A 27,126-nucleotide genomic window follows, 5' to 3' on the forward strand; every position below is an offset into this window, starting at 1 on the left:
CTATTCCCTATATAATGCACTACTTTTGGACCCTGGTCAAAAGTAGTGCACTATATAGGAAATAGGGTGCCATTTGGGACGTAGCCCATGTTTTCACTCAGCCTGTTTCTCTTGACCTGTCTCTTTAAGGTCAGGGAACATACATACATGATGGGGTTGATATTTTCTCACAAAACCTATGTATGCGCAACTATGGGGCAAAACAGATGAGGTTGGCTTAGATTGCTGACAACACGTAAACTATATTTTGTCTCCAAATGTTTATTGAAAACATAAGTGCATTTGCACAATGAGCACTTGTTGTCTCTCAAATATATCGTCACAGTTGTTGGTAAGCTGGAGAGCGAATTTTAGACATGACGTGAGTCAAAACTCCTCAAAACAAGACACGGTATCAATAACAACATACAGCGAGCTGAAACAAGCCACTTACAATTTCCCCACATGACAGCTTCTTGTTATTGTTGCTAGGTATCTGACCGTTTAGAATCATAACACCACACGGCCTTCTGCCTCATCGATGTGCGCACATCATTTTCGTGAAATTGTCCTACCGCTCAGCCAGACTCCAACTAAAGGCGTGGTTTGCCACTCTGATATAAACTGACTGTACAATATTTACCTAATTGCTTTCAAATACAAAGTATACCAAATAGGTATAGATACAGTAGATAGCATTAGCATGCGTGTGTAGTATGGTTGATGTGTCGGTACTAGAGACTCATTAGTATGCCACACCTTCTGAACTACATGAGTTATAACATTGCTCAGGAGAATGGTTATTGTTTCTTTATTAATATGTGCAGTCAAATAAACACATGTAGACTTGAGTAATGTTTTGGATTTGTTTGTGGAGGAGAGGGTTGGTTGGTCTTTCTCTTGCACGCACGCACGCACACACACACACCCTTTTTTTTCCCTGTTCAGGTGACAAAGAGGTGTTGAGGCTTTCTGAAGTCCAAAGGTCTTGCAGGGTGTGTGTGTGTGTGTGTGCGCGCCAATGCGTCTGTGTGTCTTTCTGACTGACTGTTTCTTTCTTAACTGCCAAGTCAAGCGTTTGTATTGCCTGTTAACACCCAGATTACATTGGCTAAACTGCATGTTACCAAGATAAATGAGAGTCAATAGAAAGGTCCACATTCCTGAAAGACTCTGTGGTATCAATCAAAAGACAGTGACATACACACACACACTAAAACTCACACACACACACACACACACACACACACACACACACAAACACACATACGCTGGGTCACTCTTGGTAAATTTCCCTGGTGCCTGAGATGTTTGACTAAGACTTGACACATTCAAACAAACCCTGACCTGCATCATTGACCAGTCTGGTAACCATGGGTTACAGAGCACAGCATATCAACAAATCTGACAGCTAGGCAAACCTAGTCAACAATTGACCACACAGGCAAAGCTGCTCAGAGATTGGACAGAGTGACACAACAACTAATCACAGACCAGTTTATTTAGGTCTTCTGATTTCTTTGGAATCAAAATAACGACCTGAGCTCACTTACAAAACACACACAGTAATGATTGTGCGTTCCATATCAGTTAGCTTGGGTATGTGAGTAAAATGGAGTGTCGTGGCAAAATCTGTGGCACAATGTTCACCACCCTGGCTCTTCTGTTCCCCCTTCCTCCCTCCCTCCCTACCTCCCTTCTCTCTTTCACTACCTCCCTCCCTCCTTCCAGGGCCAGGGATGAGCCTGCATGCCCGTACAGGTGTCTACACAAAAGCCTTTATCCTGCTCCTCATTCAGCCTTCTCCAAAGACACACACACACACACACACACACACACACACACACACACACACACACACACACACACACACACACACACACACACACACACACACACACACACACACACACACACACACACACACACACACACACACACACACACACAAAAGGCTGATGACACAATGTTACATTTGCAAATGCATTCTCATTTTCCTGTCTCCACTCCCCCTCCCACTCTCTGATTTATCCTTTATATACATAGACATGAGGTCAGGGTTACACAATACCGGACATAATTACTCAAAACAACCATAATACCCCATTTAGGGACCTACAATCGTGTGTTAATCCCACTTTTTGTGTGATAAGATTACGTAACTCCAATCCCCACTTTTATAATAGCATGAGTATTTTGTATAACAGTAATGTTTTCTCTGTTCAGTGTTGTCATACAGTGAGGCGCCTCAGCTAGGGACCACAGTTTTTTCTGGTCAGTTAACATGGTTAGGAAAACAACCCTGGCCCTATTTATAACGCATACCTGGGGCCAGGAGTATATCCTGCTACGTGACTATCCATGAGCCTGGGCCCTACAAATGACTTAATAACCAGTTCAAACCTTTAGTCAGAGGGCAAAGAGAGCATCACTAAAACTGAGAGTGGTGTGACATGTTGTAGAGAGGGTTGGGTTGGTGTTGGTTAGGGTGCTGCTGTGGGAATTTAGCGTCTACCTGGGGAAGTCACTGGAACTGCCGGTCAGAGATAGGAAACAGAAAAGGGTGTGTGTGTTCGCAGCAGTCCATCTCTGTCAGAGCAGGTAAAAGACCATCAGGAGGGTATGTCCCTGTCTGTCCAACAGAAAGCAACACTAATCACAGCAGCCATCAGTAGCCATTAGCAACCAGGGGTCGTCTCCATCTCTATTCAGTAAACTAGAGAAGTGGATTGGAATTCCACTTCAGGAATGGAATGGAATCCTCATTGAAAATAAATGGCCTCTTTTATCTATCTTCTTAATTGAAATAAAATGGAACTGACCCCAACCAATCAAAAATAGTGTAGCTACTCACTCAAGTAAAGCACAATGTTTTCTGATAATGTGGACTGAGCAGAGCAACGACCTAGTTTAGATTCATAGGCTTTTACACAAGGACATAGGTCTATGCTAGAGGCCCCAGTCAGAATGCACCGTAAGGCAACAGTTGTAATTCTACAGAGCAGCAGTACTAGCTACTCTCTCTCCTCTGATCCAGGTCACCCAGAACAGCAGGGTCCTGTGTGCCTTTGTGTGGCTGCTCCATGTCAGGGGGCCAGTTTGTGTGTGTGTGTGTGTGTGTCAGAGAAGGGGAGGGTTGGTAGGGGGGTAATAGCCCTACTCTCTTCCCCCTTTCAAAAGGACCCTCACCCTTGCGTTCCATCCCATGTTACTGTTGTCCACCGCCCTCCTCCTTCTATCCACCCCTCCTCTCTCCAATCGTCTTTTTCTCCTTAAACCGCCTTTTGTTTTCTTTTTTTTGATGGCATTTCTACTCTCTTGTTGTCAAGGCCCTAAATGAGTCTTGACTGGCCCCCGGGCCACTGGAGAAGCACAAAGGACCATGTTCCACTCGCTACAGTTGAGCCATTGTGGCCGCTGACAATGCACTAATTGGCGATGACAATTAAGCGCGGTCGACACTCAGGTTCAATTTGCCCTCTCCTCAATACAAATCACAGGCAAATGAGTCAGGCAATACACAGTCCGCACACACACACACACACACACGGACACACATGCACGTGCCCCCCCACCCTCTCACCCACACACACACTTACATCAACACACACACACACAGTTTTGTTACACTTTTACTCGTCTTGTTTGGGACTGGTTGGGAAGCCTGCTGTGAGACTCAAGAAGGAAAATAAGGATAGGAACTATAAAGGCTGAGCAAAAAATTTCCCCAACCATGTTTGGACACATATCTTTTGTCACTTCGGCAAACTACATAAAGATTTTACATACAGAGTTATTGTTTCAAAGTCCAATGACATTTTACAGGGCTTTCATTCCTCTGGTAACTACAGTAGATGTATTTCCAATAGAAGGGAAGGAATGTGTCAACCCCTCCACTCACTCATTGCATACATGTACAGAGGAAAAACACTCTTGTGTTGTTAAAACACTTGGTGTCGTTAAAACAACCTCACACTGAAAATCTGTTTAAAATCTTAGAGGGTTACAACGCCTGTAACCCCCGTGTCCCCTAGGGAAAGAAATGTGTGAGGGCTCCATTTAGGAAAGAGAGAGAGAGAGAGAACAGAGGTGAGAATTCAACTCTGGCCTGTCCAACATTAAGAACTTAATGGAGTTTGGAATCAACAGAGCGGCGAGGCGCAAGGCCCCTCTAAAAACCACCCAAACCTTTCAGACCTCTCTGCCACTTCAGAGAACAAAATAAGTGGCGAGCACACACGCACGCACACACGGCGGGCGGACAAGTTCCGGCCCATCGGCGGGCCTCAGATGGGTCCTCAGATCCCGGTGGATTACTGTCTGTCAGGAGGAAAGCTTTAGTGCTCTCTCTCTCTTCCCCTCTTTCTCTCTCCTGGACAAGACCTGGAGGAACTGCTGCTGCCAAAAAGGCAGGAGTAAAGGGGGGAGGGGGGGGGAGGGGGGGGGGGGGGGGGGGTGGGAGAGTGAGTTTCTCAGGCTTTGTGTGGACTCAGTGGTTTGCTCTGACAGATGGAGCAGAGATCCCATTAGCTGCTGTATGCCAGGGCTCGAGGTAGAAGTTGGCACTAACCACATATCTAGGATGAGATTACCCTGCATCCAGTCCTACTCTTAACCATTGGGTTGGATGAAATAATATCTGACCCTGTATCAGTGGTTAGGGGCAACTCCTCCCTAATCCTATGCCAGGCTGCAGAGGTGTGCCTGGGTGATGCCAGGTGGACCCTGCCTCACCCGTGAGGCCATTGGATTAATCGATTCTTTCAAGGATTTTTCCAGATCTTAACCTTTGATAAGGACAGAACAAGGTAATGTACCAGCCTGTGCCAGCGTAAACAATATAATGCAATTCAGTATTAAAAAAAGACACAAAAGCGAGTGGTAGAACTCAATCAGATCCTTGATGATCTTACATGAAATTACAAGGCTGCTAATAAAATGTGGTTTGTGACAGGTCCTCAGGCTGACTGGGTATTGGTTCTCCTCCATGAGGAAAGGAACCAGATCCATCCAGTCAGGTTTGTAATTTGGGATTATTGAGTCACAGAATCAGTGTTTGGACCTGCTCTGGCCCTAAACCAAACCAAGCCCAACCAAGCACAATAGGAAACATCATTCAGGGCCATTAACAGGACTACAAATAGAAATAGACAGGACTGAATCATTTGTTCCACTCTTACCATTCTTAGGTTGGTTCTGACACACAACCGGGGTATAATTATGTATTTCACAATGTATTATCTAACTAGGGCCAGTGAAGGTAAATCTCTAGGGACTGTATTTTTACCTGTTATGGAAAAAACTCCTGTCCCTATAGTATCATCATACACCTGCCTCCAATGAATATTCACTACAGATCATAAAATCACTGTCCACACCACACTGTATTAAGTAGTTTGTTTATTGGCATCAGTGGTCCAAAAAAAAAATCAAGAAAAAGAAAAGCTGGAGGGATCAGGTACTGAAACACATCTCTGTAAGAGGTTGGCTGTTGGCTGTGATACATATTGAAACAGAAAGATAGACCGGTAGGTAAACCTGAAACAGTGCTGAAGTCCAGACAAAGTGCTGGTTGGTGCACAACATAAATAAAATAAATAGTCATGCAAAATAACAAAATGTAACAATGGCAGAGTAAAAGACACAATAAAAACCCAATATTGAAAAGCAGGGTGTATTCATTAATCCAGAAACCAAGTGCTCATGGTGCGAAGGTTGGAGAAAGTATGTGGAAAGAAAGAAATCCCTATTTGGTGGTCCGTCTGAACAGGAAAAACATGACCAGGAGAATCCTTCCCTTAGGTTCAATGCCCTCATCAGTCCCTCAGTAGTGACTATATTGTCCACCGTTTCCAGTGCAGGGAATTCCTGATGTTTAAGCTCAACATACATTAAGAGAAGCCGTAACACTACTAGTCATTTAAGCTCTGTAAGACAGTTTATTAAAGCCTGCACTCTGACTTTAGTAATGTACATTTTACTGCAAGTATGTACAGAGTTTTACTTAAAAGAACAGATGGTTTAATAAGCCTTCCCTTTCTGCTCTTAGCACATTACTAATAGTACATTGAGGAGCTTTGCTAGAAGCCAATTAAAAGAAAATAGAATATTTAAGATATTATCTCCTTTGCTTTCCAGATTCGAGTAGACACCTTTATTCAAGCAACAGTAACCATCGGTTTCGGACCTCTTCTATACAATGAAAAACAGAAACATGGCTTAATACTACATGGGCATCTGAGGCATTGTATGTTTAAAGATGGAAGCTCACACGTCAGTCTCACACAAACTACATTATCGCTGTAACAGGATTGGCTTTCATTTTAAGGCAGGCGAACAGACACTCAATAAATATAATTAATGAAATGGTCAGAGCAGGTAATCATAATTCACACACTCACACAAAAAACAAGCAATTGATTTACTGCAAATACTAGCATACAACCCAAAAAATTATAATAGCAAAATAATTAATAGTGCAAAATGTAAAAATAGTGAAAACAAAATGATAACGTAGCTGCATTTAAACAAGCACACCCACTTAGCTAGCCATTATCTTGCTCTTGTCCAGGGCATTAGTGCTGCTTGATAACACTGGCTCAGAGTTAGCAAGCCACACAAACAGACTGAACCAGACAGAGTTAGCCGTTATCCAGCTTTCAATCAAGCCTTTTTCCAGAAGGTGATATGACTTGTAACTTAAAATGTAAACCATACACTTACATACAAATACGTGGATAAATAAACAAACCAAAACTTGGATGACCAGCTCAAGGGGTACTAAGGCCCTTCCAGTAGAGATGGGACAAACAGTGATAAACAGAGACATTCTAGGGAAAGCAGAATCTGAATATAAAGGCCTAGTTGCATAGGGAAGACACAACTCAAGCTAAAGCTTCTGTCTTTTAAAGTTTTGTACGATTAAAGTACAGTACCTCAGAAAGTAGAAGAAGAAAGATAGGAGAGGAAAAGGCAACAATGCAGAGAAAACATATATTATTGCCCAAGTGTAGTTCAAGTAATGGAAAAAGGGGATCCAAAAACACATATACAGTACACACACACTCAAGCAAATTCTTACACACACTGGGGCCCTCATCCTCCACCACCAGTCATTTGAGCTTAGACCAGTCACACTACTGGGGGTCATAGATCCCCCCAAATAACCACCTTTCTCACACACACACACACACACACGACTGATATGGCTCTAGAGTGAGAGCACTGAGTCATAGCAGTAGAACGAGTCCCAGCTCCTGTGAGTTTGAGATGGCTTGTGTAACATAACTAAGCCCTGCATGGTCTTTTCCATGGACTGTAATTTGGGCCCTCTGTGGCTGAGGCCTGTGAGATGTAGGGCTGACCTGATGGAACTTTTCCTACTGAGTATAATGGAGACAGCCAAAAAATCCACCAGCCTCTAGCCCTATAGGACAGCAGTAGGGAGTAGCTGCCCCTATCCTCTCCAGGAAAAAGTATACATGATAGGATGATATGTGATTTGAAAATAACTATGACTCAATCTCATTCTAGTTTCAAGTCTGTCTTGATCATAATAAATGTGTCCCCCACTTGGACCCTCTTATTGAATATGTCTGGATAAAGGGTTGGTGGGTTAGAGGGGCTCCAAGGGGTAATAGGTGAGTTAAATAAGCAAACTCATCCTTCAATACAGTGGCTACTAGCCCAGTCTGTGGCTTGAATCCTAATGAACATGCATAAATAGTGCAGAAACATGTGAATGGGAGGAAAAGGAGAGTGAAGTGCAGAGAGACAGTGTAGGGAAGGAGGGACATGTATCCTAATGTAAAGTTGGATTATATAGTCCAAAATATATAGGGAGTTGCGACATCACACCAACATAGTCCAGATATAGTCTATAGTGACATCACACGAATAGTCCAGATATAGGCTTATAGATATAGGCTATAGATATAGGCCTATAGTGACATCACACCAACAGAGTCCAGATATAGGCTATAGATATAAGGCTATAGTGACATCACACAATAGTCCAGATATAGCTATAGATATAGGCTATATTAGTACATCACACACATAGTCCAGAATATAGGCTATAGATATAGCCTATAGTGACAACACACCAGCTGTTCTATCTTTTAAGCAGCTGTTTGGTCACCTGGTGTGTGTACGTCTGTGTGGACAGGTCACCCGTAAAACCTTCAGGTGGTGTGTGTGCGACTGTGTGTGTGTGTCCAAGAACATCAAGAAGAGCCATCACTGCTGTTGAGGACGCATCACTGCTGTTGAGTCAGCATAGTCCGTCTCCCTTTATTTGTTGTGTGTGTTTGCGTGTGTCTGTGTGTGTGTTTGTCTGTGTTTGTGTTTGTGTGTTTGTGTTTATGTGTATGTGGAGCACAATGAAGACAGCAGAAAGCAGAGAGGCTAAGAGGCAGAGCAGTTCCTCTCCCGGTGGGTGTTGCGTTGGTGTCCATCTCCCAGGTGAGAGTGACGTCAGCTTAGCTCACAAAGCAGGTGTGTGTGAAAGAGCATAACCCTTTCTTAGTCATCAACACTCTCACTGTGTATCCTGGCCAGCTCACACACACACAAAACACACATGCTTCCATTGACTTTGGAGAGAGTAGCTCTGTGGAGTGGCACCGCTGTTTCAATCTGTGTGTGTGTATCTCCGGGTGTATGGGGAGTGTGTGTGCGTCCCAGGGTGTGTGTATTTGTGATCAGGTGTACTGGTAAGGCAGTGTGAAGCAGCCTGGTGTATCATCGTCAGGGCTCCAGAAGGACGAGGGTGTCTTATGGTGGAGCTCTCTGTGTACGCAGCGTGGACACGGCTGGGCCTTCTGAAAACACTCTGTATGGAACACCGCTCCACAACCATCACATCTGGACACATACACACCAAGCACAGAGTCACAAACATCAATACAACACAAATCTGAAGGGGGAAAAAAGCATATTAGTTTCAGCTTGTAGGTTGGTCAATTTCACTGGATGTCTGACATTTATGAGCTGGAAATATAGATTTCTAGATTAACACATCACTGTACTAAAAGACTGGATTAACATTAGTTTCACCAAGGCCTGTCCAGCCCTGTCTGTAAGCTTGATCACGTTGCCACCCTCCCAGGTATCTATAGGACAAGACAGCATTATACACAGGTGGCAGTATCTAGCGATCTGCTGAGCAACACGTGTATCTTAACTGCTAGAAGATAAGATGAGATACACCTTGTTTTGCATCCATTTAACTAGGCTACACAGTACACCTTAAAACTTATGGAACACAGAATGGTGAAAGCATTTACTTTGCCTGAAAATAACAACATTTGGAGTGACATTTAGAAAGTTTTTAAAAATACCATAAATTGGAATAAACTATGTAGAACATATTTCAAAAATTATTATGGAATGCATCAGATACAACATATCCATAGCCACTTGCACCAACATGTGGCACCAGTCCCATAGAATCCAATTCTTCACCTATTGATGGTTAACAGTGTCTATATGGCGGGCTACCTAACTGAGTGTCCCAGGCTATGTTATGGATGGGGTGGTAAAGCTGATGCAACCAGATCAGGAGAGGAGCAGGTCCTGCCCTCGGGGGTCAAAGTCTGGCCCAGGGACTAGGCTGTTACTCTTACTACAACTGGTTTACTATCACTATCAGTTAACATGATACTTCCTTGCCAAGGGCAATAAACCCTGGTCAAGTAACAGTTGAGGTGTGCCATCCAGCCTGATAGTGAAGGGTGTGTGTGTAGCGAGCACTGCAATTAAATCATTAGCTCTAGTCTACAACATATTCAGTAAGCTGAAGAAACCACATAATGCTTATGTGGGGTGTTGATATCTTTAAAGCTAGTTGAGCACACATTAATATAATATATTCACTTCAGCAAAGACCGTAACTGACACACACACACACCTCTGCTTCTCACGGCCCTGCCTTCAGAGGTTCTCCGTTAACCCAGAAGAGAGATGTGTGAGCTGAGCTGAGGCAGCAGAGATCAATAATTCAAGAGTGTGTGGACAGACTAGACACTAATGAATGTTTTATCTGCCTGCTGTCTGTCTCTCTCTCTGGCTTCTGGCCTAGAGCAGCACAGCCACGTCTGGCAATCTCTCCTCTCCTCTGTCCTCTACGCTGTCCTCTCCTCTGTCCTCTACGCTGTCCTCTCCTCTGTCCTCTACGCTGTCCTCTCCTCTGTCCTCTACGCTGTCCTCTCCTCTGTGCTCTACGCTGTCCTCTCCTCTGTCCTCTACGCTGTCCTCTCCTCTGTGCTCTTTTCTCCTCTTCTCCACCTTCCTGCAATGTTCTCTCCACTCTGTGGCTCAGCAAAGGGGACATCAAACCACCCTGAGGTGAGAGAGGGCCATTCCTTATCAGTGGCATGTCATAAGGCTCAGGCAGAGGGAGACAAGGACAGAAACAGGGATAGAGCGAGGCACTAGGGGGATTAACTGTTACTCTCCAGCAGGGTGCCATGTTCTCCCTGTCACCCATGCCCCTGCCAGCCGGTGTAACTAACAAGAGACAGAGACACACTCCTCTTTACTCCATTCATTCTTCCAGGATGCCATCATGCAAGTAGCTGATCTGAGATCAGTTTTCTCTGTTACCTTGAATAGTTAATAAGGTTAAGATTGTGGGAGTATTAAGCTGATCCTATATCGGTGCATAAAGGGGCCTCACCTCTTGGTGGTGCTCTCCTGGAAGGGGTAGATGACCTGTCCGTTCTGACACATCTCACAGATGAAGCCCTTCTCTCTGCACTGGCTGCAGCTGAAGACGTGGGAACTGGCAAACTTAATCACCTTGGAGAGAAAGGGGGCCAGCTTCCCATCAATCACCTGTAGAGAGAGAGAGGTAGGGAAGGAAGGAAGGAGGGATGGAGATAGACAGAGAAGAGAGAGAAGGAAAAAAAGGAATAGTGGATTAAGTGAAATACAATGTACTTTCCAAAACATTCTCTTCCTCATTCTACATTATAGAATACAAATTATACATTTTCTAAATTCTCATTCTAAATCAACCATTCTATTTCCCATCTATAAGAATGCACTGCTGTAATATATTATCCTATACAGAGAGAAGAAGACAGCAGAATTTTCCCTGGGAGGATAAACACTTTTAATACAGGTCCCAACGGGAACCACTGCAGCGCAGCGCTGGGAGGAGATGGACAAGAGTTCACGTCAGGAATTCACATCGGGAATTTACATCAAAACTAATGAAGGCCCTGGGAGAAAGGCTGGCTGGAGGGGCCTGGGGGGCGGGGGGATAACGGAGGGGGAAGTACTTTTTTGGGGGGCCGTTTTAGCAAAATATTATATGTGAATGCCGTTTACTGGGCCGGCGGGCAAGTAGTTAAAACCGGCAGGGCCTTTGATTCATGGGGGCCTGGTAGAGAGCATTGTGGCTCTGTTGAATGGGGCTGGGGAAGGGAATGGGCCTGGCCTGAGTGGACCTCCAGAGAACACTGAGGGAGGCTGGGGGGCAGACACAAGTGGCTACACCTGGCAGCGCTGGGACTGCACCAATTAAGTCCTGCCAGGCATTCTTCAGCCTGGAGGAGAGAAGAGAAGGAGAAAGGACGAGAGAGAGAGAGAGGGACAGAGGGAAGGAGAGGCTGAAGAAGGAGGATGGGGATAGGGAGGGGGTTGAAGGAGAAAGGAGAACGAAGAAAGGAGGAGAACCCACCGACCCCCACTCCTACACACGCACATGCATACGTACACACAATGGAGATGGATAACTGAAAAGGTACTCTGCAGGGGAGGGGGAGGTTATGTCTGTTTGGTTTGGACAGAGAATGAGAGATTACATGATGTAATACTAACAGCTCATGACTAACTACCTAGAGAATGGGCGACAACCAGGAACAGTCCTTATAACTCTTCAAGCAGTGGCTGAAAACACACCACACCATCCCTCCATCTTTCCATCCTTCCAGCCCGGAGGCTGTGGCAACCCCAGTCTGAGAGAGCTACAACACTGTGAATAATGCTGTTTAGCATGGTGACATGAGTCAGGCTTTAGCCCAGCAATCAAAGGCTGTGTGTAGTGTGGAGTAGGCAGGCAGGCAGCCAGTCAGGCAGAGCAGCCAATCAGTCAGTCAGTCAGCCAGAAATCCAGAGAGCCAGTCAGGCAGAGCGGCCTGCCAGCCAGCCAGGCAGTGCGTGCCCCATCCCCTAGCCAAGGCCAGCACAGATGATATATGCCACCCCTGATCAATGCTGACACCTGGGGTAATTAAGACACTCCATAATTTAGCTTAGCAGAATGAAACGGCTGGCAACACACCACACCGGGTTCTGACTGGGACTGATGCTCAGTGGACAAGGAGAGAGGGAGATTAAGGGAAACAGAGGGAGGGAGAGAGGATGGAAAGAGACAGAGGGAAGGAGAAAGTTGCAGAGGGAGAGAGATGGAGAGAGTTTGAATTGAAGGGAGAGAAATGGCAGGAGAGGTGTGAATGGGAGATGCTTTCGGAGAAAAAGAAAGCAGAAAATGGCAGTAGCCCTAGGTTTCCCTTTCTTTGCCAACCAGGTGGATACATTCTCCTCAGAGAAGTGACCCCCCACCTACAGCTAGTCTGAGGAAGGGGTGCAGTCAGAGTGGGGAGGAGAGGGGCCACCATTCGTTTGTCCTGCCTGCAGCTGCCTTCCTCCTTCGCTGCCTTCCTCCCCCCCACCTCCTTCCACCAACACCCCCCAACCAAATCCTCCTCACCCCCCACCCCTCATAAAGTCACACCCCTCTGGCCCTGTCCCGTGCGGGGGGCTTTGTGGTCCAAAAGGCTTAATCCCCTAAAACCTCTGTTTAACATCCACTACTTTATCCCTCCCCAGTGTTCCCCTGATGAAGGCCGGGCCTCCATTAGCGATGCTCAGAAAGCCACCCGGATTACACACATAAAGACAGGGTGAGCTCTGTTTGGATAACACCCCTCTCACCAAACAGGATTACTACCAGCCCCAGTGTGTGTGTGTGTGTGTGTGTGTGTGTGTGTGTGTGTGTGTGTGTGTGTGTGTGTGCGTCTGCCAGTGAGTGAGAGCGTTTGATTGTGGAAGACGTGTAGTGGGGAGTGTGATTATGGACGAGAGCGAGTGAGAGATAGAGATAGAGAGTAAGAATGTCTATGTATGCATGTGGGACTTGGAGGCAGTGGTGTTTGAGCTTTGTTATTTTAAAATGCAGAAATATGTGCAACTTTTGAGTTTAAAATCAACATCTTACAGTTAAGAAAAAGCTGCATAATTACCATTTACCAACAGCTCTCAAAATGACCAACATGCCCCTAACCCAGTGAGCGTGCCAGTGTAAGGGCATACATGCCTAAAGTCTGTGTCTATGCCTGCAGGGTGCCTATGAGAAAGTGTCTGGTCTCTACTAGTGTCTGGTCCTTGTGTCTACGTCAATGTGGCTACTAGATAGCCTGTGATGTGCGTAAGTTGCATGCCAGAGTGTCAGTGTGGGAATCTGCCCTATTGCACGTATGTGCGTGTCACCGTGGCCACCGTGCAATTCGGGCCGGGGCTGCTCAATGCCCCTTTGTCCCTCCAGTTGTTTGTAGGTCGTTGGCAGGACTAGGACTGCTGCCCCGGTACACGACACACAATACAATTAGCATCTATATGGCACTCCTCAGTCCTCCACAACAAGCCCATCTCCCCATCCCACTACTTTACAACTGGAAAAGCAAAAACGGTTCAATGCAGCAACAAAAGGGCCAGTAGCCAAACAAGTCCAGCCTCTGGGCAAACAAATATGGCCAACAGTCTGATGGTTTAAAGACGGAGGCTGCTCCAAATAGGACGCGTTTGTTGGGAGTTCAATAGCAAAGAGACAAGTGCACTGCTGCTTTCTATGAAGGACTGGGTCTAGTCTATAACTAGCCAGGGAGAGACGGTTCAGTCTTCATTGATCTCGCTGGGCAACAATAAAAGCCAGGCTTGATGAAGGAGCTCTGATTATTCAGGTGAAATAAAAGAAACAGCTCGTTAATATGGAAAGCGAATTAAGAAGCTGTAAGAGAGGAAGCAAAGAGAGTGAGTGAGAGAGAGAGATAGAGAGAGAGATAATGGGGGAAAACATATGGGGGAAAGTGTACTTGGCAAATAGGTTCTAATCGAATTAATCGATTAAGGGGAAAACAAATGCAGCCGTCCATTGATTAATCATTGTTAATCACTGAATTGTTGAGCTGTTTGTAACTTTGAAAGCAGTTGTCAAGCAGTGAGTAAGTTGCTTGTAGCAGCATGTCTGTAGTAGCATGTTGCTGTGTCCTAAACTTGAGGTAATCTTTGAGCCGTCTTTTAGTTTGTTTGACATGGACATCACAACCTCGCTGAGTGTTGTGTGCAGTCCACTAGAGAATGTGAGAGTGACACACACAGACCTAGAGAGAGAAAGAGAGACAGAGGGGGAGAGAGATTGGGAGGGAGAGAGGGATGGAGAGAGGGGTGAGAGGGGATAGAAGTATAGAGGGGGTAAAGAGGAGGAGAAAGGAGATAGAAGGATAGCAAAAGAGGGGGAAGAGAGAGACTGTGTCAGGCCAGCGGATGTAGGAAAGAATGGTGGACTGTCACACTCTTGTTTTCCTGCCTGTTGATTCTGAATGTGTGTAATTAGTGAACGGGCCAAGGGGAGATGGGGACATGGAGGGAGCAGGGAAGGGGTAGCAGAGGGCTGTGGACTCTCACTGGGTTGTTGAGAGGAGGGGGGGGGGGGGGGGGGGGGGGGGTCAGAGAGAGAGCGAGCGAGAGAGGGGTACACCACTGAATGACTAAAAGTATGTGGACACCTGCTCATTGAACATCTCATTCCAAAATCATGAGCATTAACATGGAGTTGGTCCCCCCTTTGCCTTTGCTGCTATAACAGCCTCCACTCCTCTGAGAAGGCTTTCCACTAGATGTTGAAACATTGCTTCCATTCAGCCACAAGAGCATTAGTGAGGTCGGGCACTGATGTGACTAGGCCTGGCTTGCAGTCGGCATTCCAATTCATCCCAAAGATATTCGATGGGGTTGAGGTCAGGGCTCTGTGCAGTCCAGTCAAGTTCTTCCACACCGATCTCGACAAACCATTTCTGTATGGACCTCGCTTTGTGCACGGGGGCATTGTCATGCTGAAACTGTTGCCACAAAGTTGGAAGCACAGAATCGTCTAGAATGTCATTGTATACTGTAGTGTTAAGATTTCCCTTCCCTGGAACTAAGGGGCCTAGCCCGAACCATGAAAAACAGCCCCAAACCATTATTCCTCCTCCAACAAACTTTACTGTTGGCACTATGCATTGGGGCAGGTAGCGTTCTCCTGGCATCTGCCAAACCCAGATTTGTCCGTCAGACTGCCAGATGGTGAAGTGTGATTCATCACTCCAGAGAACGCATTTCCACTGCTCCATAGTCCAATGGCGGCGAGCTTTACACCACTCCAGCTGACACTTAGTATTGCGCATGGTGATCTTAGGCTTGTGTGAGGCTGCTCGGCCATGGAAACCCATTTCATGAAGCTCCTGACGAACAGTTCTTGTGGTGACATTGCTTCCAGAGGCAGTTTGGAACTGAGTGTCGCAACAGAGGACAGATGATTTTTACGCGCTACGTGCTTCAGCAATCGGCACTCCCGTTCTGTGAGCTTGTGTGGCCTACCACTTCGTGGCTGAGCCGTTGTTGCTCCTAGACGTTTCCACTTCACAATAACAGCACTTACAGTTGACCGAGGCAGCTCTAGCAGGGCAGAAATTTGATTAACTGACTTGTTGGAAAGGTGACATCCTATGACGGTGCCACATTGAAAGTCACTGAGCTCTTCAGTAAGGCCATTCTACTGGCAATGTTTGTCTATGGAGATTGCATGGCTGTGTGCTCGATTTTATACACCTGTCAGCAAAGGGTGTGGCTGAAATAGCCAAATCCACAAATTTGAAGGGGTGTCCACATACTTTTGTATATATAGTGTATATGGAATTGTTTTAAGAAGGTCATACCAAGGATAATTTTGCTATTTGATTTAGAATTTTAAGACCCTTGAAGTCCCCCCCCAAAAATATGAAAAAATAATTTGATTTAAAAAAACTGCTATTAGCTCATACAAACGCACTGAATAACAGATTCACTACATGGAACAACAGATAGTCCCCCCCAAAATTTGGAAGTGTGACATAGGCGGATGCGGGAGACAGATGCATCCAATGCAAAAAAACAGATATCTCTAGTTTAAACTGCCAGATTGCTATGGAGAAGAAAAAAAATAGTATGCTAATTAGATCGACCTTAGGGGGTTAATAAAGGGATACTTCAGGATTTTGGCAATGAGCCCTTTATCTAATTCTCCAGAGTTAAGAAGGATGTTAGAAGTAGTTTCGTGAACCAATGCTAACTAGCGTTAGCACAAGGACTGGAAGTCCATTGCTATCTGCTAGCATACACTAGGTAGCATTGGCTCGCAAAACTACCTCTAACTTCCTTCATACTGGAGACAGAGACATAAAAATGGTATCCCTGAGTTCATCTGACTCTGGGGGAAGTAGATAAAGGGCCTCATTGCTAAAATCCCGAAGTATCCTTTTAAACGTTGGAGGAAATGCATTCCTAGCATGTGAGGAATGTGTTTGATGGCTTCATAAATGCTAGCCAGCTAGCTTTTTAGAAAAATTGTTTTGCTAACCTGTTTGCAATCGCTTTAGCTTTGCTAGCTAGCTTGCTGGCTAGTTAGAGAGGTTGGCTGGCTAGTTAGCTACAGTAGTTGGCTACTGCCATCAAGTTGTTGTTGTGTTATTATCAGATTTAGCCTTTTCTACCGTTTGCAGAATGCATACAGGCATTTGAATATAGCGTGGGGAAAGGGAATCTGGACACAATGTGGACACGGTAGACACATTTAAAATGTAGGTGTAGACCAGGGTTCCCCTACTGGTGGTTTTATTTGGCCCCCAAAGTTTAAAAAAAAATTAATAAAAAATAAATGAATTTTCATTGTTGTAAAAACACCAGGAAATCAACTCCAAGTCATTTTAATTTAGGATACCTGTTCCCAAGAATTCCCACATATAATAGAGAGACACATGATCGTATACAAATGTAAGAAAAGTTTGAAATTATTATGGTTTAGTCCAATATTATAACTGTTTGTGCTTCTTGCAGTCAATTTGCAGTCTACAAATTATTTGTAATTATATTCCGGCCCACTGACCATCCGCTCAAGACAAAAATCTAGTTGATGATCCCTGGTGTAGAAGCATGACATGTTCGTAATTCCATGATCAGAACTCCATGATCAGAATACAAAAGCTGCATGAACTATCAAGTATAGACATGACCTAAACTCAGCCTACGTGTCTTACCTGCTGCAGGTCAGCCAGTGAGTAAAGGTGGATGTGTTGCAGTAGGTATTCTCTGGGGAAGATCCTATGGGGAGAGAGAGAGCATTACGTCAATGCATAGATGCAGTAAAGAGGTCAATGGAACACAGACTGTGGGGAATAGAAGGAGGACGTTGGATTGCTGCACGTTCAACAAATATGATCAACAGGCCCACAATGTGGTTACTAAAGTCTGATTTGTATCTATCAGGCTGTTTTCGCTGCATAACATTTAGAAATGGTCCTTTTCAGGATAATAAGAAGTGACTGCTAAATGCTAACTCCCGTTCGTACAAGCTGGTAGCATAGTTAGCATACAGAAATTGGTGGTGGTAGTCAAAGTCGTTTTGACGATGAAATGAACATGTATTGGGGTTGACGTCCATAAAAGCATTATACTTCAATTTTTACCTCAACATAGTGTGAAATACACATATAAACAATAGCCTAAATGTAGGGTAATTTTGCTGGGGGGAAATGAGGAGATTCTGGATCTTTCCCCCACGCGTTTCCATGGCATTTCCATTGTTTTGGTAGAGTTAGATTGACCTCTTTGTATTCATTCAATTAATGGAATATTTTCTTAGAACCATAACTTATATCCTTTCATAATATATAATAATACATACCATTTAACAGACGCTTTACAGCAGTGCGTGCATATATTTTCATGTTTTATTTTGTAATTTTGTAGCTCAGCTGGTAGAGCACGGCGCTTGTAACGCCAAGGTAGTGGGTTCGATCCCCGGGACCACCCATACACAAAAATGTATGCACGCATGACTGTAAGTCGCTTTGGATAAAAGCGTCTGCTAAATGGCATATTATTATTATTATATTATAACTAAACTGACCGGGAGCTTCAAAGTACTCGTATGTAAATGTGAACACCGTTTAATGGCATATCATACATTAAACATGACAGTATTTCATACAGTATATTAAACATTAAAGTATATCCATGCATCAACATGAGAGTATATCATACATGACAGGAAGATTCTGCGCTTTCATGTTCAGATTCATATAGGACGATAACAGAATGTACACTATGAATCACGTCTCACACACACGCCATGATCGGGCCTGTGTAACTGTGGCAAGGAGTGGCCAAATTGCCCTGAAAATGGGGGTCAATTCAACAGAGTGTGAGCTGGGTTGGGGAGGCAGTGGAGGCTGGGGAATAGGTGTTTAAAATCCCTCTGCCTTATTATGGGGTGAAGTGGGATGCTCTCTCTGCTCTCTCCATCCTGCCTGTCTCGCTACTACAGCTCTCTCTATGCTCATCTGCCTAAACTACATACACACAAACGTTAGCATACATACTCAGACAAACATACACACACTCATTCACACACACACTTTCGCCCACGCCAGCTCACATTACAGCTCAAGGATCCACAAAGTGACATAGTGAGAGAGAGAGAGACAGAGGTAGAGTGGAAGATGGAGAGGGGGAGATATGGGATCATATGGACAATTTGGGTGCACTCACTCTCGGCACTAATAACACTGTGAAGGGAGGTACACACTCAGCCCTAATACGACTCCTGAGAGTGGAGAGAGGTGCACATACACAGCTCTATGCAGGTTCTATGGCAAGCTTTTATCCGAAGGGGGTTGCAATATCTATATAAATTACGTGAAATGTGTGTGTGTATACATCAGTGTTCAACAGAGAGAGAGAGGGATAGAGAGTGTGTGTGAACAAGCATGTATGAGTTTGTTCAGATATAGAGGCAGTGTGTGTGTGTGCCCACAGACAGGCAGGCTTTATGTGGTCATTGTGAGAGGAGGCATGGCAGAGGTCCAGTCAGAGAGAGCAAAGCCCCATTCACACATCAGCCTCAGGCCTCATTAGACAGGCTTCATTACAGCACTAACCTGACACATACACAGGCGGGCGGGCAGGCAGGAGCGCACGCTCGCACGCACAGAGACACACACAGGCTCAGAGGGCGGGCTATTTGTTTAGCTGAGGATGAATTCCCTTTTCATGTGTTTGTGGGAAGCTTTATAGTTATTAAGAGATAGCCAGGGAGGTGTGTGTGTGTGTGTGTGTGTGTGTGTGTGTGTGTAGCTTTTCAGTCAGTAAGCGATAGACAGAGAGGTGGGGGGACTTTCATTAGTGCTGAACTGTCAGAGAGACTAGCCCCTACTGAGAGAGTGAAGCCAGCAGTCAGAGGCTTCGTCCCAAATGTCACCCTATTCCCTGCATAGTGCACAACTTTTGATCAGAGCCCTATGGGCCCTGGTCAACAGTAGTGCACTTCATAGAGAAAAGGGTACTATATGGAACGTAACCAGAGTCAGAACAAAGTAAAGCATACATACATACCAGACACACAGCCAGAGAATGTACAGTCCATGCCATAACTGACTAATCTAACTGCTACAGTACAGGGTTCAGCAGACGGACAGAAACAGCTTTAATTGGAAGATATCAGTGTTACAGTTGAAGTCGGAAGTTTACATACACTTAGGTTGGAGTCATTAAAACTCATTTTTCAACCACTCCACAAATTTCTTGTTAACAAACTATAGTTTTGGCAAGTCGGTTAGGAAATCTACTTTGTGCATTCACTTATAATTCACTGTATCACAATTCCAGTGGGTCAGAAGTTTACATACACTAAGTTGACTGTGCCTTTAAACAGATTGGAAAATTCCAGAAAATGATGTCATGGCTTTAGAAGCTTCTGATAGGCTAATTGACATAATTTGAGTCAATTGGAGGTGTACCTGTGGATGTATTTCAAGGCCTACCTTCAAACTCAGTGCCTCTTTGCTTGACATAATGGGAAAATCAAAAGAAATCAGCCAAGACCTCAGAAATAGAATTGTAGACCTCCACAAGTCTGGTTCATCCTTGGGAGCAATTTCCAAACACCTGAAGGTACCACGTTCATCTGTACAAACAATAGTACGCAAGTATAAACACCATGGGACCATGCAGCCGTCATACCGCTCAGGATGGAGACGTGTTCTGTCTCGTAGATATTAATGTACTTTGGTGCGAAAAGTGCAAATCAATCCCAGAACAACAGCAAAGGACCTTGTTAAGATTCTGGAGGAAACAGGTACAAAAGCATCTATATCCACAGTAAAACAAGTCATATATCGACATAACCTGAAAGGCCGCTCAACAAGGAAGAAGCCACTGCTCCAAAACCGCCATAAAAAAACCAGACTACGGTTTGCAACTGCACATGGGGACAAAGCTCGTACTTTTTGGAGAAATGTCCTCTGGTCTGATGAAACAAAAATAGAACTGTTTGGCCATAATGAACATTGTTATGTTTGGAGGAAAAAGGGGGTAAACTTGCAAGCTGAAGAACACCATCCCAACCGTGAAGCACGGGGGTGGCAGCATCATGCTGTGGGGGTGCTTTGCTGCAGGAGGGACTGGTGCACTTCACAAAATAGATGGCATCATGAGGAAGGAAAATTATGTGGATATATTGAAGCAACATCTCAAGACCTCAGTCAGGAAGTTAAAGCTTGGTCGCAAATGGGTCTTCCAAATGAACAACGACCCCAAGCATACTTCCAAAGTTGTGGCAAAATGGCTTAAGAACAACAAAGTCAAGGTATTGGAGTGGCCCTCACAAAGCCCTGACATTTTGCCACAACTTTGGAAGTATGCACCCCCACAGCATGATGCTGCCACCCCCGTGCTTCACGGTTGGGATGGTGTTCTTCGGCTTGCAAGTTTACCCCCTTTTTCCTCCAAACATAACAATGTTCATTAGAACATTTGTGGGCAGAACTGAAAAAGCGTGCGCAAGCAAGGAGGCCTACAAACCTGACTCAGTTAAACCAGCTCTGTCAGGAGGAATGGGACAAAATTCACCCAACTTATTGTTGGAAGGCTACCCGAAACGTTTGACCCAAGATAAACAATTTAAAGGCAATGCTACCAAATACTAATTGAGTGTATGTAAACTTCTGACCCACTGGGAATGTGATGAAAGAAATAAAAGCTTAAATAAATAATTATTTCTACTATTATCCTGACATTTCAAATTCTTAAAATAAAGTGGTGATCCTAACTGACCTAAAACAGGGCATTTTTACTAGGATTAAATGTCAGGAATTGTGAAAAACTGAGTTGAAATGTATTTGGCTAAGGTGTATGTAAACTTCCGACTTCAACTGTATGTTCAGAGAAGCAGGAGCATATGGCGTATCTCTACTGCAGACATATTTAGGGGAGACTACCTGCCTCTCACCCTGATTGCTGCAAAATATGTTTTGGCCAAATTACATGACAACCCACTATGGGTCTTCATAAGCACCTTCGTTCTACGTTCTAAAGAACATACCCTCAGAGAACCTCTTCCCAAAACGACAAATCACTGGAGACAGAAAAAGTGGTAAAAAAAAATCTGCATCATAACTCTGATATCTAACCTGAGTGTTTTTAAGCCTCCAATAGAGACATCCAGTAGCCGGCCAGTCTGCCGTGTGAATCCCTGCTAAATCCCCTGGTTTATGTGACTGTGTCATTTTCTCAGGGGCCTGCCTGCCTGCCTGTCGGCCTGTCGGTCTGTCTGCCTGTCTGTCTGTCCACAAGGGCTGGACAGTAACTCTCCTTCTCTCCTCGTCTCCTTTCCTCTCATTGGTCAAGTGTTTGCAGTGGTGGTAACCCCCAGAAACAGGCATGGCTAGCAAACAGAGCAGAGCCAGCTAGGAGGACACTTATCAGTGGTGACTTAGCACCTCGACGGGACTGTATCACGTCTGTCACACACACACACACACACACACACACACACACACACACACACACACACACACACACACACACACACACAGTGTTGATTCTGCAGTGTTGACTCTTCCTGAGGGTATCAGTGCTGGCTCTGGCAGTGTAACTGACCAGCACACCCTGCTGGGGTAAGATCACATCCAGTCAGTCAGTGTGTGGTTTGATAAGGCTACAACTATTATATATTGATTACAACAGGTTCACTGTTTAATGGAGGTTCTGACTTCGGCTTATGTGAATAGGAGAGGAGATAAAGTATTGTACACTTAGTGTGAACTATGAACAATGTCTGTAAACAGTATGGTGCATGCCTGTGTGTTCATATGTATGTGTGCAGACTATCCACACATGTGCAGTATTTCTGTGTGTCTGAGCGTGTAATATGTGTGTGTATGCATTCGTGTGTTTGTGTGTGTGGGGTACCCGTGGGGTTCAGAGGTGTGTGTTAGATCAGCGCAGGCGGTGTGGGCCATGACAGCTCTCTCCCCTCTCCCAGGGGTTGAGTATAAACACAGGGCAGGCTTCCTCCAAGCTCCCTAGCCCTTTAGCCCTCTCCAGGGCCATGGTAGGCCTATAGAGGGCCGATGGATGGCCGGGGGAAGGTTTTAGCGCCACCGGCCTCATTAATCCTGTAGTGTTTTGAAGTGCAGGGCATTAGCCACTGCGGGCTAATGGTGTAGCGGTAAACATGGGCCCCCGGTGAGAGAGCAGCGTTCCGGGTTCACCACCACTGCCGTAAACATCATGGCTAGATAAAGTCACGCCTTCTTTCCGACAGCCAGCTGGGATAGCTCTGTGGGCCCAGGGTGTGTGTGTCTGTGTGTGTGGAGGAGTAGGAGGGTCTCAGAGCCCCGCCCTCTCTGTTGGTTTCTGTCAGTAGGCTACTTCAAACAGACCTCAGCACAGCAGAGAGACAGACGTCAAAAGGACAGGTGAACCTGGGATGGTCTAAAGTCTACACTCACTGTAGACAGAGGACATAAACCTGTCAGTCACACTCTCAAAAACACATAAGAAGGACAAGTTTTAGTATATTGACCAGGACTGTCTTTAAAAACAAAGTGACTAACCTGGACAATATGAGAAGCTTCTAACCAGTTCTTTAGAGATGTGTTGAGTGTACTTCACAAAGTGCGAGTACAAGAGTATAGTGTGGGGAGGGGGTACGAAGAGTGTCTGCAGTCCATGGGAGTGACCCCATCCAGGGCAGTGAGCGTCCATCACCCCAGAGACAGGCCTTTTAGTCTGGACCCCCTCACATAAACACAATCCCCTCATACAGAGAGAGCATGTAGAGGCCTTTAGGCCTACATTCACACATTCATACTCAACATGGGCTAGGAATGAAGTCAACAAAGGGTCTTTCAATGGACATCAGACATACAATTACCATTCCAAACTTCTTCACTAGATTCATGTGTTTTATTAAATCCTACTTTGAAGTTTCCAGTCTCATAACACACCATTCTCTCTCTTCCTCCTTGATCTTCCTCCATCACCCTTCACTGTCTTGGCCCCACAACATCTTGCCCATTCACAACTCTTTATATCTGTAGTCACAAAATAACGTCTTGGGAGTTTTAGTTCAGTGCTAATACACCGGACTCAATTAACAATCAAGGCCTTGATTAATCATTCTTTAACTCCTCCCCTCTCCCCTGCCCCTCACCTTCAACGCCCCTCTCCCCGAGGTCCTCGGCTGGCAGAGCAGCAGCTGAACAGGTATGCTCTAAGGAGGAACTGGTTCTACCCCCCCCCCCCCCCCACTCTCACCTTCTACGGAGGTCCTCAGCAACGGCAGCACGGCAGCTGAACAGGTATGCTCTGAGGGACTGGAGCTGCTGTCTCAGGCGTAGTACTGCAGCCAGGCCTTCACAGTGTTCATACAGACACGGGTTCAGCTGCTGCACGTCCAGCAGGGGTTCCTCATACACAAACTCCAGGAACTCCTTGGCCTGCTTGGACACCTGGACAGGACAGGACACACACAGGGGAGGGATGGGAGGGCTGAGTGGTGGAGAACGCATAGGGATGTGGGGTTTTGACTGTGTATACATACAGTTGAAGTTGGAAGTTTACATACACCTTAGCCAAATACATTTAAACTCAGTTTTTCACAATTCCTGACATTTAATCCTAGTAAAAATTCGCTGTCTTAGGTCAGTTAGGATATCCACTTTATTTTAAGAATGTGAAATGTCAGAATAATAGTAGAGAGAATGATTTATTTCAGCTTTTATTTATTTCATTACATTCCCAGTGGGTCATAGGTTTACATACACTCAATTAGTATTTGGTAGCATTGCCTTTAAATTGTTTAACTTGGGTCAAACGTTTCGGGTAGCCTTCCACAAGCTTCCCAAAATAAGTTGGGTGAATTTTGGCCCATTCCTCCTGACAGAGCTGGTGTAACTGAGTCAGGTTTGTAGGCCTCCTTGCTCGCACACGCTTTTTCAGTTCTGCCCACAAATGTTCTATAGGATTGAGGTCAGGGCTTTGTGATGGCCACTCCAATACCTTGACTTTCTTGTCCTTAAGCCATTTTGCTACAACACTGTAAGTATGCTTGGGGTCATTGTCCATTTGGAAGACCCATTTGCGACCAAGCTTTAAGTTCTTGACTGATGTTTTGAGATGTTGCTTCAATATATCCACGTAATTTTCCTTCCTCATGATGCCATCTATTTTGTGAAGTGCACCAGTCCCTCCTGCAGCAAAGCACCCCCACAGCATGATGCTGCCACCCCCGTGCTTCAATGTTGGGATGGTGTTCTTCGGCTTGCAATCACCCCCCTTTTTCCTCCAAACATAACGATGGTCATTATGGCCAAACAGTTCTATTTTTGTTTCATCAGACCAGAGGACATTTCTCCAAAAGGTACAATCTTTGTCCCCAAACCGTAATCTGTCTTTTTTATGGCGGTTTTGGAGCAGTGGCTTCCTCCTTGCTGAGCGGCCTTTCAGGTTATGTCGATATAGGACTCGTTTTACTATGGATATAGATACTTTTGTACCTGTTTCCTCCAGCATCTTCACAAGGTCCTTTGCTGTGGTTCTGGGATTGATTTGCACTTTTCGCACCAAAGTACGTTAATCTCTAGGAGACAGAACGCGTCTCCTTCCTGAGCGGTATGACGGCTGTGTGGTCCCATGGTGTTTATACTTGCGTACTATTGCTTGTACAGATGAACGTGGTACCTTCAGGCATTTGGAATTTGCTCCCAAGTATGAACCAGACTTTTGGAGGTCTACAATGTTTTTTGAGGTCTTGGCTGATTTCTTTTGATTTTCCCATGATGTCAAGCAAAGAGGCACTGAGTTTGAAGGTAGGCCTTGAAATACATCAACAAGTACACCTCCAATTGACTCAAATGATGTCAATTAGCCTATCAGAAGCTTCTAAAGCCATGACATCATTTTCTGGAATTTTCCAAGCTGTTTAAAGGCACAGTGAACTTAGTGTATGTAAACTTTTGACCCACTGGAATTGTGATACAGTGAATTATAAGTGAAATAATCTGTCTGTAAACAATTGTTGGAAAAATTACTTGTGTCATGCACAAACTATAGTTTGTTAACAAGAAATGTGTGGAGTGGTTGAAAAACAAGTTTTAATGACTCCAACCTAAGTGTATGTAAACTTCCGACTTCAACTGTACATATGTGTATGTGTGTGTATGTGTATGGTTTTGGGTTGTGGCACCACGTGGGGTTGTTTGGAGGGAAAATGTAACCTGGCCATATTCTCCACCATATACTGTGCATGGGTCGACTTCCCAATTTAAGATAAGCATGTGTAACTAAGGAACGTTCACAAGTGTATTTTAGAGTGTTTCTGTATGTTTACTGTATCTGAATATGCTGGACATACTTCTGAAATGTGTGCATATATCACCATAGATTCTCACCTTGTGTCTGTTGGTGTCCCAGTTGTGCAGCAGGCGGGCAGGGATGAGGAACAGGTTGTCTTGGTGACAGCTCTGGCAGTAGTACCAGCCACTGTAGCAGCACACCTTGGCCTTGCCCCGCGACAACCCCACTGGCTTCTGACACCCTGCACAGAGATAGAGGGGAGATAGTGGGTAAGGGAGTGTGTGTGAGGGAGTGTCTGCGTGTGTGTCGGTGCGTGTGTCTACAGCTGAACTAAAGCACAAAATGCTCTCTGTATCTGGAGCTCAAAGGTGAGCAATAAAGTCCCTCATTTATTAAAAATGACCTGTTGGGTAAGGCACTAAAGACAGCTCATATTCAGGTCACAGAGAGATTGAAAATCCCATTTGCTATGGCTAATGATTAGAGAGGAGAGACCCAGTCAGTCTGGGCTCTTAAACACAGTGTTAATATGTATCAGTTTATGGCACCTCTTAATTGCCACACTAACCACGTCCAACCAAGCAAACAAACATCTATAACTATGAGAACCATCGAATTCCAGCAACATCCCCTGTTCAGTGAATTCCTCAAACCCAGTTGAGACTGAGGCAGAGATCAATAGGTTTCCCCACTCCTACCTGTAGTCACAACAAGAAGGGACTTCAATGCTCTGCTGTCTAATGAACACTAAAGAGAGAGATCCTAGGCTTCTAGAGGTTTAGTAGTGCTGCTATCCTCTGAAAACCCTCTGCTTTGTCTCGCTCTCTTTTATTGTTCCTGTCTGCATTCCCCCAAACACTCGGGGCCCTCGCCACGGGCGACGATCGGAACCCAAACAGGTGAACACGGCAATGGCAGGTATCTCTTATCCCCAGGACGATCTGGTAGGGCCGGGAGCGCCACGGAGGAAGAAAGGAATAAGGGAAGAGGGAGAAGGAAATGGAGGAAGGACCTCCGACGGATACAGACTTGCACGCTCTTGCTCTTTTTCGGTGGAGCGTGGTGCCGTCCTCTTTACTTCACAGAGACAAGAGAGGGGGAAGAGATCAGACATGGATAGAGAGAAAGAAAGAAAAGAGTCAGAGGAGAGGAAAAAGACAGAGAGTCTCCATAGCCGGACACTGACGGCGGCTATCAGAGCAGCAG

The 27,126-nt window shown here is 45.1% G+C and overlaps 1 protein-coding gene across 1 annotated transcript in view; it reads right to left on the reverse strand.

Moving 5' to 3' along the window:
- Window positions 1–8,060: 8,060 nt before the first annotated feature.
- Window positions 8,061–27,126, reverse strand: part of plekhm3 (pleckstrin homology domain containing, family M, member 3) — a 67,205-nt gene continuing 48,139 nt past the window's right edge. The window contains exons 5-9 of the mRNA XM_084179518.1: window positions 26,016–26,161; window positions 23,881–24,074; window positions 17,319–17,382; window positions 10,658–10,815; window positions 8,061–8,844 (exon numbers count right to left, since the gene is read on the reverse strand). Coding sequence (XP_084035644.1) covers window positions 8,682–8,844; window positions 10,658–10,815; window positions 17,319–17,382; window positions 23,881–24,074; window positions 26,016–26,161 — 725 coding nt within the window. The 3' untranslated portion in view covers window positions 8,061–8,681. The remainder of the gene's footprint in view (window positions 8,845–10,657; window positions 10,816–17,318; window positions 17,383–23,880; window positions 24,075–26,015; window positions 26,162–27,126) is intronic.

This window comes from Coregonus lavaretus (assembly GCF_964263955.1).
Source record: "Coregonus lavaretus genome assembly, chromosome: 16".
Classification (NCBI taxonomy): Eukaryota; Metazoa; Chordata; class Actinopteri; order Salmoniformes; family Salmonidae; genus Coregonus; species Coregonus lavaretus.